Raw genomic sequence first — 12,719 nt, 5'->3', positions numbered from 1 at the left:
CTACTTCCATATTTCGCTGTCTGTCTGTCTGGGTGGCTGGCTAACCAGTTGCTGCCACCACATCCCACCCACAACAAAGTACCTGTTGCTGCATTTTACTATTGTGGCATTTGTTGCTGAAAGGAAATGGGTAATGGAGATCCTGAAAGCATCTTTGGGGTCATTCAGATGTCATTTTTTTTAGCGCAACTATGTGTATAATCTCACTCACACATTCCAGGTTTGTTGTTCCCATTATTTTTTTTCTTATTGGAACTGCATTTCTGGACATCTCTCTGTATACTGTTACTCACACATGCTCTCCAGCCCTTCATGTCTCACCCAAGGGTACTAGCAACCCCTGTGAGAAACGGTCCATAGACAGGTGTCTCAAGGCAGTAGTAAAGTCTGCACTTCATGAGGGGAGGGGGAAGAGAGGGAGAATCCTCTTTCCCCTTACTAGAGGGGGAAGTCACAGGAGGGCATGCAGAGTTTAATCCTGGGTCTATTCATATCAGTTATTTACAGTGGTGACAATGTGAATTTAAAAAAAAACCTCAGAAAAACACCCAGTACTGATTATCCCAGGTTAAGTGGGTTATTTGGTATCCCCCCCAAAAAATAAAACACACTGAATTGGGTGCGTTCAGGATGCATGTGAACAATGGAGATCTAGTCTGGATTAATCCTGGATCATTTTCACCATCCAAATAACTCCCCGTTGTCATGCTTCATTTCTCTGGGATATGGGTGCTTTCTCAGATTAAGGCACTGAAGGTGTAGTGGCCCAGGAGAGGGCCTGTATCACTGCGTTATACATCATACTTCAAAAAGCAACTTTAAACAGACATTGCTGCTGTAGCAGCCAAGTTGGAAGTGGAGCTTTTCTTAAAGATTACACTGGGGTACAGAGGGCAAAGCAATTACCCAGGCTGCTGCCACACTGCAAAGTTAATGCACTGCTTTAATCGTCATGGTTCCATCCTATGGGATGCTGGGATTTGTAGTTTTATATTGCTCCAGAGTTCACTGACAGAGAAGGCTAAACATCTCACAAAACTACAAATTCCAGGATTTCATAGCATTGAGTTAAAGCTGTGTCAAACTGCATTAAATATGTAGTGTAGATGCTCATGTCAACCAAGGTCCTCTGTTGGGTCCAAACACTTAATGTCTGTTTAATGACCAGGACCCTGAACTATGTTTCTATCTTGGATTGTGTGTCCAGCTACTATCTAAACAGAAGAGGATGTACATAAAACAAGAAAAAGAGCATTTTTAAAGTACTGTATGAATGTAAACTGGAACAGTCCTTATTCTTCCACTGATTGTAACTATCTGTCAGTACTTATTTGAAAGTCTCTCAGGAAAGGTTTCCATCCTTACCATGAATACTGAGTAAATGTTCTAGCTGGAGCTTAGAATCAAGAAATCTTTTCCTGGTCAGATGTTTCTTCAGCAGCACTCAGTTTGGCCCTTGAGAAGAAGGTGAAAGGCCCCAAGAGGATTATCTTCCTCCCTCCCTCCTTTGTGTTTCCCCCTCTTATCTTCATCCATCCTGTCACTCTAGTTTGTTCCTTTCAGTGCCTACTCTTATTAATATGAGATTGAGATTAGAATTGTTCAGAATTTAGAGTTTATATGGTTTTATATGGTTATATAGAGTTTATTAGAGTCAATTGTTTGGATTACATTGGGATAACAATAAAAATTGTTCACTTTTAAAAAATTAGAACATGCATCTCTTTTTTCTTTTCTTTTTTGTCCTAGATACTATTCTGCTTTAAAAACTATGGAACAGTTAGAAAAGATTTACTTTCCTAGAGTTAGTCAGTACCGTTTTTGTCAAATAATGATTGAAAACCTTCCAAAGCTTCGTGAGGAAATTAAAGAAATTTCCATGTCGGATCTTAAGGATTTTCTGGAGAGTATTCGGAAACATTCAGATAAAATTGGTGAAACAGCAATGAAACAGGTAAAGTTTCAGTACTCAGATCTAAGAAAATACTTTAATGTATTACTTCTCAACTAAGTTTTTGGTGATACCAGTAAAAACTAAGCCTCAGTCCTTGTCCTCTGTGGGCTTTACATGATGGTGGCATGCATGGCACAAAACTTTGCTTCTATCATCCAGTCATCAAACATCATCTCACACTGCATATTATGCAAGTGCATGTGTGAAACATGATTTCTGTAATTTTTATCTCATCCATTTTTTTCCTGAGCATAGGAATTACATAGATTACACTTATGCAGTATCTCTGTGTCACACTTATTTTTACATTCAGGGAAGAAACTCCACCAATCAAATGCATGATAAATGTATAGAATCATTCTAGAAAGCTGTAAGGTGTGATATAAATATATTTGAAAACAATAGCATGTTGGACTCTTTTCTTTCTTTCCTTTCCTTTCCTTTCTTCAGATGAAAGTAGGCCTGACTTCAGCAAAACTTGATTTTAAAAGTGTTACTTATGTTGAATACCTTAAAGAGTAGCTTATGCCTGTGGGTGTGTGTCACATTCACTTGGATAAGCAGTAGGTGGGAAGGCTGCTGATCTTTTCATTTGCCCACCAGTTTTTGTCTTCAGTTACTTTCCTCCCTGTTGGGTTCCAAAACCGTAAAGAGCCTGGCTGGAGAGTGGAGCCTGAGTAAGGAGAAAGAGTGGGTGAAGGAAGAGTTCAGCAGCCATCTCCTGCTGTGAGTCCTGGCTTGAAATTGTCCATCCCCCCCACACTTCTGCCTATATTCAGCTAGCACTACCTCTGTTTGAAGACAGATCTACTAAAATCACACCTAGCGCTGGGCCAAGCTTCCTCCTTTTCCCTTTGTCATTGCTTGTTTCTTAGGGCCTTGTGTGCTCTTGTTCATTGTATGTTTTTGCTCATATAGGCACAACAGCAGAAAACCTTTAATACTGTTCTCCAAAAACCAAACGATGTCCGTTATGGGAAGAATAAGTATATAAATGATGATGGAATTTCAGAAACAAGGAATGAGGTTGTTTCAAAGCAAAATCTTGATGTGGAGGAGGAGGAAGAGGAAGAAGGACATGAAGATGAGGTATTTTGGCCTCATATTACTATTTATTTTAATGCATTATTTAAGATATAACACATCTTTTAGGACACAGATGCTGAAATGTTGGGAGTCCAGTTGTTGAGCTGCAACTCCCAGATATTGTTGGACTGCAGCTCCCATCATTCTTCATCACTGACTATGCTGGCTAGAGCTGATGACGACTATACTGTTCCGACATCTGAACAACTTGCCAAGTAGCTTTTTGGAATAGGCTGAAATTTTAAAGAGGGTCATTTAAGTTGCTTTGGACCGTCCAGTGGAATAGTGTGCTCATTTTCTCTAAACAGATGTTTCCTATGGCATATTACTACTTCAGAAATTGCCCATTATTAGAAATTATTATTATTCAAAAATTCACAAATTATTATTATTCAGAAATTAATATCATTATTCATATTGCCCATTATTAGAAATTGCCCATTATATTCAAAATGTTTGCTCACATGGCATAGATCTGGAAGGAAGGAAGCTAGAATCACAAAACTCTTTTGTAGTTCTTTGAATTGTGGCAATGAGAAAAGAATACAGAAATAGTCATTGAATAGTGTAGTATTTCTATGCTACTCTTCCTCCCTCTTTCACAATGTTAACATCCCCTAGGTTTGCTGTTCAATGTGAACACCAGATTTGCAGTTCCTAAACAAATATGTGAACTGAAACAGTTATTCTTTGATATTTATACTGTTGCAGTAGAATGAAAATATACCCAAAAATGCACACACAGAAATGTGTATATTGCCAAAAATAATGTTCAAGTTTTTCTATCTGTATTATTTGCCAAAAATAACATAAAGCAAAACTGTTTATGAAAATGTCTTAGACTGAGAGAAATTTACACAAGGTTGAACATAAATTTTGGTGTGGAACTTTTGGGGGGATGGAGGTGAGGGGAAAGAACATAACAAAATCAGGTCGGAAAACGAAAATGGGCCTGAATAAACCCCATGTTAAACTTATATCTGAAAGAGGGTGTTTAACACAATTACTTTTCTCCTGAAGGAAAAAATACCAATTGGTTTAAACAAGCTTCATTTATATACTGCTTCATACCGCCTAAGCAGTGTCTAAGCAGTTTACAACTGTAAGCTAATTTGCCCCCAACAATCTGGGTACTCATTTTAGCGACCTCGGAAGGATGCAAGCCTGAGTAAAGCTTGAGTCCTTTTGCTGGTCTTGAACTTGCAACCTTGTGGTTTTGAGTGAGTGGCTGCAGTACAGGCATTTAACCACTGCGCCCCACTCCTAGTTTAGAAGGAGTGATCATGAAGTAAACGGGAAAGAGGAAGCAACACGGATCTGCTCAGTTGAAGAGGGGTATGGAGCAGCAGCAGGCTTCTCATCCTTGTAGTCTTGCTTTCCACTTCAAGAAATAGCAAAGCTCAGATAGAGGAGGTGTGACCCTACCGTGGGGAGTGATCTGGAAGCCAGAAGCAGTCCAAACTCTCTTACGGTCTGAGGCTGGAGCAAAGACCTCCATCAAACTACCTGTAAACACACCTGCCACACAGATGAAGAAGAAGAACTACAGCTGGTTCCCTGTTCCCCTCCCCTGCCCATTCAAGAGAGGAGGATATTGGCAGAGCTGATGGTAGGGAGGACAACCACTCAAGCTGCCAGCAGCATCTTGAATCCCTAGCTCTGGATTTTAAGAGCTGTGCTCTGGAGGCGAGAAAACAGTATCTTGATATGTAGTGTTGTGTTACATAATACTGTAACACAGGCCTGTTACAGACAGCCAAAATAAAGCTGCTTCGAGTCACAGTGGAGATATGGTGTTTCAATGATGCATGCATCCTAAGAGTCCAGAAGTCGCATCAAAGCCATGCTCCAGCCCTAAGGACTGGAGCATGGCTTTGGTGCGACTTCTGGACTCTTAGGACGCATGCATCATTGAAATACCATACCTCCACTGTGACTCGAAGCAGCTTTATTTTGGCTGTCTGTAACAGGCCACAGACAGTTTTCTTAAACATCTTTTCTCCTCCCAAGTCATAGCCGTCAACTCAGAATGGATCCAACTGGTAGTGCAGAGGCTTCAGCTGTTGTTGCCTGTGTCTTATACTTCTTGCCGTGAGTTGATGGTGGCAGAAGCCACGTTAACAAACACCCCAGCACATGTGATGGCTGCCTATTCTATTCCTTTGCTTACATACTGTCTTTTCCCCCATAGTTTATTGAGGCTAATGGAAATGTTGGCCCTGCTGAGGTTTCTTGGTTAGGAGTGCTTCTCCCCTGGTTTTTTCCAGCAACTGCTGAGGGGAAAAAAAGGATAGACTGCTGTTTACTATGGCTTCCTCTTACCTAGTTGTCCTCTTTCCCCTCAAAACAAATACAGGAGTGTTAGCCAAACTTTTTCCAATACAGGGGGCCTTGTTATCCATGGGCTTGGCATCTGCAGATTAGAGCATCTTGCCATTTTCAACCCCCCATTGTCCCCAATGGCAGTATGTTCACGTGGCTGTGCTACCAGGGACGTAGCCAGGATTTTAGGAAGGTGGGGGGTCCAGACTAAGTGCCACCATTATAATGGGACTTGGGTGCGGCGGCGCAGCAGCACACACCATTCTATTTTCTAATGGAAGGGGGAGTCCGGACCCCAAGATCCCCCCCCCCCTTGGCTACGTCCCTGGTGCTACCATTGGGATTAACCCCTGTTGTTAGTAACAGCCTCCGTTGTCCCCAATGGCAGCATGTACACATGGTTGTGCCGACATTAGGGACAATGGGACTTCAGGTGTGACCACATGCATGCGCTGCCATTGGGGACAACGGGGGGTGTCCCTAGTCTTGATGTGGCAGCATGCACGTACCGCCATTGGGGACAACGTGACTTGAGGGCCCATGGTTTTGGTATCCGCAGAGGGGCCTGGAATAGATCCCCCACAGATACTAAGGTCCTACTGTACATGCTTAATGACACATTTAGGATGTGTAGTGTAATAATTGCTTTATATGTTTTTAACTTTTAATTTAATGTCTTAAAGTAATTTCTTAAATTGGTAGATTGATTAATGCTTTTAAAAACCTTTGTGCTGCATTGTTTTAGTTATTTTCTTTCTTTTAGTTTATATTGTAGGCCACTTTGAATCCCATTTTGGGAGAGAAGTGTGGTGTAAATCAGTCAGTCAAATAAATAAATATACAGACGGGTGTCCTCTTGAGATATTTATGCTGATATAACTCCTCAATATGCCAGTAGTGGTCCTTTTTAGATACTTATGCAAAGAAGTCTTCAGTGTCCCCTTACACAAGCACAGTACAGTAGTGCAGCTTCAAGCTTGATCAGCATAGAAACAGAACATCACCCTCTCCATCCAACCTCAAATTGCCACTAGGATGGGCAGAATAACCACCAGAATGTCACAGTTGCCTCACCTTCAATAATGTTCTGCCCACATTGAAGAGGAGCTGGGTCTTAGGCTGCATTCACACTGCAGAAATAATCTAGGTTGACACCACTTCAGTTTGCTTGGTTCAGTGCTATATTGTACTTTGCTATGGTACCAGAGCTCTCTGACAGGGCAGGCTAAATGTCTCACAAAACTACAATTCCCAGAATTCTGTAGCATTGAGCCATAGCAGTTAAAGTGGTATCAACCTGGATAATTTCTGCTGTGTGGATGAAGCCTTGGTTATGCCCAGACTGGACCTGAACCTAGCAGATTTGTCTTGCCACTATATCAGATACCATTTCAGATTAAGAAAGCTATGAGAAAAAGCATGTCAAGTGCTGAAGGAAATACCACAAAACAAATCCGTAAGCAATATTGTAACATAGTAGGGATGTTAGTGAAAAACTGTTGTTCTGACTAACTTAGATCTAATATGGAATGCAAAGGGATCGCACAGTACTTTTCAGACTGTGTGAAAGAAGTTTTAAAGAACATTCAAAGCCCTATGTGTGGATAGACAAATCCCACAGTTTGGGTATCTCCCTTCCTTGTTGTAACCTGAAGTTCTTTCTGTCTTGAACTGAACTGAAATGGTCATCCATGCTTTCTAAGAACCTAGTATATGTAGATCAGATCTCTTTCTCTGAACTCACAGAGACCTAGAGATAAATCTGAGGAAATATGCAAGTTACATACTTGCAGATACTTGATTTTGGCTAACAGTTGCTCAAGTTTGTTCTTCTTGAGTACCTTAGAAATTTATATGCTTGGATTCACACCAGTGCTAAATGTGACAGATACCTTTTTTAACAAGTTCATTGCATTTTCCATGTCTTTCTGAGCTGTGTAAAAGCGTAGTCGAAATGCTTTTATCTGGTAAAAGCACTGAGAAAATTGTTACATCAGTTAAATTATTGGTCCTTGTAGAGTTTGCCTTAAACTGTGAATATCTGCCTTTGGTCTAATTTGCCGATCTCAGTTTGTTACACTTCCTTTATTTTGTACTATTCTGTCATTGCTTACCAAATTTTATATGTTTTGTTTTTCCCTTCCTACAGGTTTTGACAGCTCATGATTTGGTAGATTTCTCTCCAGTTTATAGGTGCTTACATATTTATTCAGTGCTGGTATGTATATTATTCTATTTTCCTTTAATTCTTTTTTAAAAAAACAATCCACACAGATTAGTTTCTCAAAATACAGAGTTGATTATTAAAAAGGTAAGCCCCAGAAATGAAACTGGTCGTTTACATTATCAAATAAAGACAATTCTGGTGCTTTCTGTTACTGCTTGCATTACCATGCAAATATCAATTCTCATTTTCCAAGCAAGAGTAAGATGTCATACTTAGTACTTAGTACATTATAGATACAGCACTGTATTTGTGCAGCACCTATGATTTGCATGGGAAATTATTTTCAAGCCCAGAAAAAAACCTGTCTTATTTACTTGGATTTTTAATTCTTTAAAAGAAAAGCACTTTCTTGCTGCAGTACCCAGCATATCTTCTTACTTATAATTTACTAAGAGGCACTGACTGAATTTTGTGCATCCAACAGTTTGTTCATTCTTCAAGAAACCAAAGAGACAACTGTATACATGTTCACCACCAGAAGGCCAATATAAAAATCAAACAGATTACATGATTGGAAGCAGAAGATGGAAAAGCTCCATTCTCTCTGCAAAAACAAGACTAATAGCAGATCGTGGCATAGACCATAAACTGCTAATAACAAAAATTAGAGTAAAGTTAAAGAACACTAAACCAATAATCATGCCAAAATACAACCTGAATAACTTCCCTGTAGAATTTTAAAATAATGTAAAAATAGATTTGTACTACAGTATTAAGTGTAATTGACTGGGAGCAAGAAAACTCTGGACTAAAGCCAGAGACATTGTCAGGGCAGAATACAAAAAGCCACTATAAGCATCCAGAAAGAAAGAAGCATTAATGAATGACAGTTGAAACTCATAAGGACAGATGAAAAGCAAAGGTAAAATGTGACAGTATTGTGGGCCCTTGGTATCTGATTTGGTTCCAGGACCTCCTATGGGTTCCAAAATCCATGGATACTCAAGTCCCATTATATGCAATGACACATTAAAATGATTTTGCTTATATAAAATGGCAAAATAAAGGTTTGCTTTTTGGATTTATCTATTTTCATACTGTGGATGGTTGAATTTGTGGGTGCAAAATCCATGGATACAGAGGGCTGACTGTAATATAGTCAGAATTCTGAACTGCTCAATGACTTGTACATAAGATCAAAGAGAACTAGTATAATAATCAGTGCAGAGAAATAGAATATGGCAACAAAAAAGGAGGAAAAGAGAGTTTTCCTACAAGGTCCGATAAATCAAAGGGAAATTTATACAAGAGTGAGGATTCTATAAGACCAGTAGGGAGACTCATTAACTGACCAAGTTAAAAAAAAACCAAAGACAGTGGAAATAATACATGGAAGAACTATATAAAAGAGATGAAAGGATGACAGATTAATTCAAGGAAGAACTATTTGAAGATGAATCTACAGTTTTAGAAATGAAGTGGAGGCTGTAGTCAGATGGCAATAGAGCTGCTTCAGATTACAGAGGCAGAATCTACTCTAGTTCTAACTAAAATTTGTCAAAAAATATGGAAAACAAAACAATGTCCCATAGATTTGAAATGTTGAATATACATTCAAGCCCTCACAAAAGAGGGCACCAGAGATTGCAGTAACCACAGGATCATTGCATTAATTTCCTATGCAAGCAAAATGATTTCAGAATTGTACAACAATGGCTTCTGTCATGTATGGAGCGAGAAATGCCAGATGTCCAAGCAGGCTTCAGGAAAGGAAGAGGCACTAGGGATCATATGTTGGATAATGGAGCATATCAAAGAATTTCAGAAGAAAATCAGCCTGTGCTTTATAGATTATAGTAAAGCATTCGATTGTGTAGATCAAGAAAAATTTTGGATCACTCTTAAAAAAATGGGTGTACCAAAGCATTTGATAGTCCTGATGTGTAACCTCTCCTCTGGACAAGGCGCTAATACTAGGACAAAATAGGAAGAAACAGAATGCTTTCCAATTGGCAAGGGGGTCAATGAAGGCTGTATTTTATAACCCGGGTTTTTTTTACTTGTACATTGAACATATATATAGAGCAGGATTAGACTTGGAGGAAAGAGGTGTGAAAATTGGAGGAGGTCACATCAACATTTAAAGATATGCAGATGACATCATAGCACAGAAAATAGCAAAGATTTGGAACAACTACTGAAAAAAATCAAGGAAGCAAGTTAAAAGGCAGGTTTACAATTGAACATTCAGAAAACAAATATAATGGTCATAGTTGATTTACATAACTTTAAATTACATGATGAAAATATTGAAATAGTTTAAGTAAAGGTTAAATACCTTGGCTGAGTCGTTAATCAGAGTGGCGATTGCAGTCAAAAAATCTGAAGAAGACTAGGACTTGCAAGGGCCTCTGTAAAGGAATTGGACAAAATTTCAAAGTGTAAAGGCCTATGTAAAGACCTAGCATTGAATTCTAAAGTTAGGATTGTCCATGCTAACTCTCTTTAGAAGCCAAGATGACTAAACTGAGACCATCAGACTTTGGAAATATCATGAGAATACATGACTCATTAGAAGAATCAATTATGCTTTGTAACAAAAGCCAAAGCCCTCAGTCTGCAAGATCTGAGCAGAGCTATTGCTGATATGGTGGTGACCTTGAGGCTCCTCATTCATAGGGTTGCTACGGGTTGAGGTTAACTTGTGGTAGTTAAGAACAAAAATAGTGTGTGGCAATTTTGAAATTATAATAGGCATTACAGTCAGTAGTGAAGGGGTAATGAAGATGTTAAACTGCATCAAACAAAATGAAATTGATAACAGATTAACTATTGATACTTAATAGATACCTAAAACATGTAGGGGTAGCTGTGTTGGCCATTTAACAAATACAAACAAAAATCCACCAGTGATACCTTTATTAGCCAACCAAAATGCACAATATACTCGTTGCAAGCTTTCAAAGCTCCCTGGGCTTCTTCATCAGCAAGATGTTACAAACGAAATAGGAGAAGGAAAAAAACAACAATTGGAGATATTAGTCAGATGCTTGCATGTTGTTTCAGTCCTTAAGAAAGATGTTATGATGGGGGGGGGGGGGGATATCTTTTGCAGGCATGCTCCTCCTCCTTCTGGCCATATGGCATAGGGAGATTTTCAAAGTCCAGGAAATTTAAATACAGTGAGCCTGTGCCATATGTGGGCTTCACTTCCATGGCTTTCAGCATACACTGAAGCTGCAGGAGAATCGATTTTCAATGGGACGCAAGCATATGCGATTTTCCCCTTACATAGGAGGGTCCGGAATGGATCCCCCACGTAGGGGAAGGGAGCACTGTAGATACATGTACTTCATAATGTCTGTAGAAGAGAGTTATGAATCCTTAAAAGCTTTAATACTTCCCTTCTTTATGCAGCTTATTGTTATTTTGGATACATCTGCTATTTGCCATATTCTGACTGTGTTCATATAATTATTTTTCTGATTAGTAAACTGAAATATGAACAAGGCTTTGGTTATTTATACAGCCTTTGCTACTTGGGAAATGCAAGTACACCTGAAATCTTCAGTAAGCTATTTTGTTCTTAACTGCCCTCAAGTTGATCCCGGCTCATGGCGACCCTGTGAATGAGACATCTCAAAGACTTGCTATTTTCCACTGCTCCGCTTGGGTCCTGTAAATTTATGCCCATGGCCTCCTTAATAAAATCCATTCATCTTGCATGCAGTTTTCCTCTCTTTCTATGGCGCGTTACAGACGGGTGCAAGAGGCGCTGTCATCCCACCATGATTACGCGTGAGGGGCGGCGCTTCCGGACACGCCTTGCCCCTCGCGTGTAATCGATACGTCAAAATGGCAGTGCCCTATACAGATGGGCAACGCCATCTTGACATAGCGGACGCTCTGCGTCTGCACGTCCCAACCCAAAAGAGACGTCGTGAGTGCACGCTTTGGCACTTGCTACGTCTCTTCCGGGTTGCCGGAAGGAGCGCAATTTCCGCACTCCTTTTTTGCAGCGTGGAGAAGTTGCGCGGTTTGACTGCTGCGGCTCCTCCGCGCTGCAGCCAGCAGCGGCCCAAGACCGCCCCTTTTGGGCGGTCTGTAACGGGCCAATATCCCTCCACCTCTCCTCACATTTTTGTCTTTTCCAGCGTGTAATTCTTTCTCATGATGTGACCAAAGTATGATAGCCTCAACTTTATCATCTTGGCTTCCAGGGAGATTTCAGGCTTGATCTGTTCTAAAAGCCATTTGTTTGTCTTTTTGGCTGTTCATGGTATCCTTGGCACTCTTCTCCAGCACATCTCAAATGAATTGATTTTCCTCCTATCCACTTTCTCACAGTCCAGCTCTCACAACTGTACATGGTAATACAATGGCTTGTACGATTATTACTTTTGTGCTCAGTTGTATATCTTTACATTTCAGGATCTTGTCTAATTCTTTCATAGCTACCTTCCCCATTCCTAGTCGTTTTATTTCTTGACTGCAGTCTCTATTCTAATCAATGCTTAACCCAAGGTATAGAAACTTTTACTATTTTAATTTACTCATTGTTTAGGCTGAATCTCTGTAGATCTTCCATGATCATTGTTTTTATTTTCTTTATGTTGAGCAGTAAACCTGCATTTGCACTTTCTTCTTTGATCTTTCTTAGTAGTTGTTCCAGGTCTGTGATACTTTCTGCTAGTAGTATGGTGTCCTCTGCATATCTCAGATTATTGATATTCCTTCCTCCTATGTTTACACTGCTTTCTTCTATGTCCAAGCCTGCAGATATTTTCTGCATAAAAGTTGAACAGATAGGGTGAAAGGATGCAGCCTTGCCTGAACCTTTTGCCAAGTGAGAACCATTCTGTTTCTCTGTATTCTGTTCTAACAGTAGTCTCTTGTCAAAAGTACAGATTTCTCATCAGGGCTATCAAATGTGTTGGCACTCCTATGTCTTGTTTCCCATTTTCCCCGAGAGGGAACATGATGGGTTACAGATTTGAAACAAGGCAGAGTATTAAACCATGGGTTGATGTAAATGTAATTTTCTGACTTTTCCTAATTCTGTCTTACTCCTACCTCAAAATGCTCTGAGACATTACTTCCAGTGCTAGAACGCAGTCTTTCCTTTCCCCGCTCCTTATTGTATCCCTTTTCTTCTTCTTATACTGTGTGAGGAAGTCCCTCTTTTTGCTT

The 12,719-nt window shown here is 39.8% G+C and overlaps 1 protein-coding gene across 4 annotated transcripts in view; it reads left to right on the top strand.

Moving 5' to 3' along the window:
- EXOC6 (exocyst complex component 6) overlaps positions 1 to 12,719 on the top strand; it is a 163,467-nt gene that overhangs the window by 60,598 nt on the left and 90,150 nt on the right. For all 4 annotated transcript variants that reach the window (XM_042459266.1, XM_042459267.1, XM_042459268.1 and 1 more), the window contains exons 6-8: positions 1,750 to 1,954; positions 2,873 to 3,043; positions 7,512 to 7,580. In XM_042459266.1, coding sequence (XP_042315200.1) covers positions 1,750 to 1,954; positions 2,873 to 3,043; positions 7,512 to 7,580 — 445 coding nt within the window. The remainder of the gene's footprint in view (positions 1 to 1,749; positions 1,955 to 2,872; positions 3,044 to 7,511; positions 7,581 to 12,719) is intronic.

The sequence above is a fragment of the Sceloporus undulatus genome, chromosome 3, assembly GCF_019175285.1.
Source record: "Sceloporus undulatus isolate JIND9_A2432 ecotype Alabama chromosome 3, SceUnd_v1.1, whole genome shotgun sequence".
Taxonomy (NCBI): domain Eukaryota; kingdom Metazoa; phylum Chordata; class Lepidosauria; order Squamata; family Phrynosomatidae; genus Sceloporus; species Sceloporus undulatus.
Note: the sequence above shows the minus strand (reverse complement) of the source record. Positions and strands in the feature narration are given on the sequence as shown.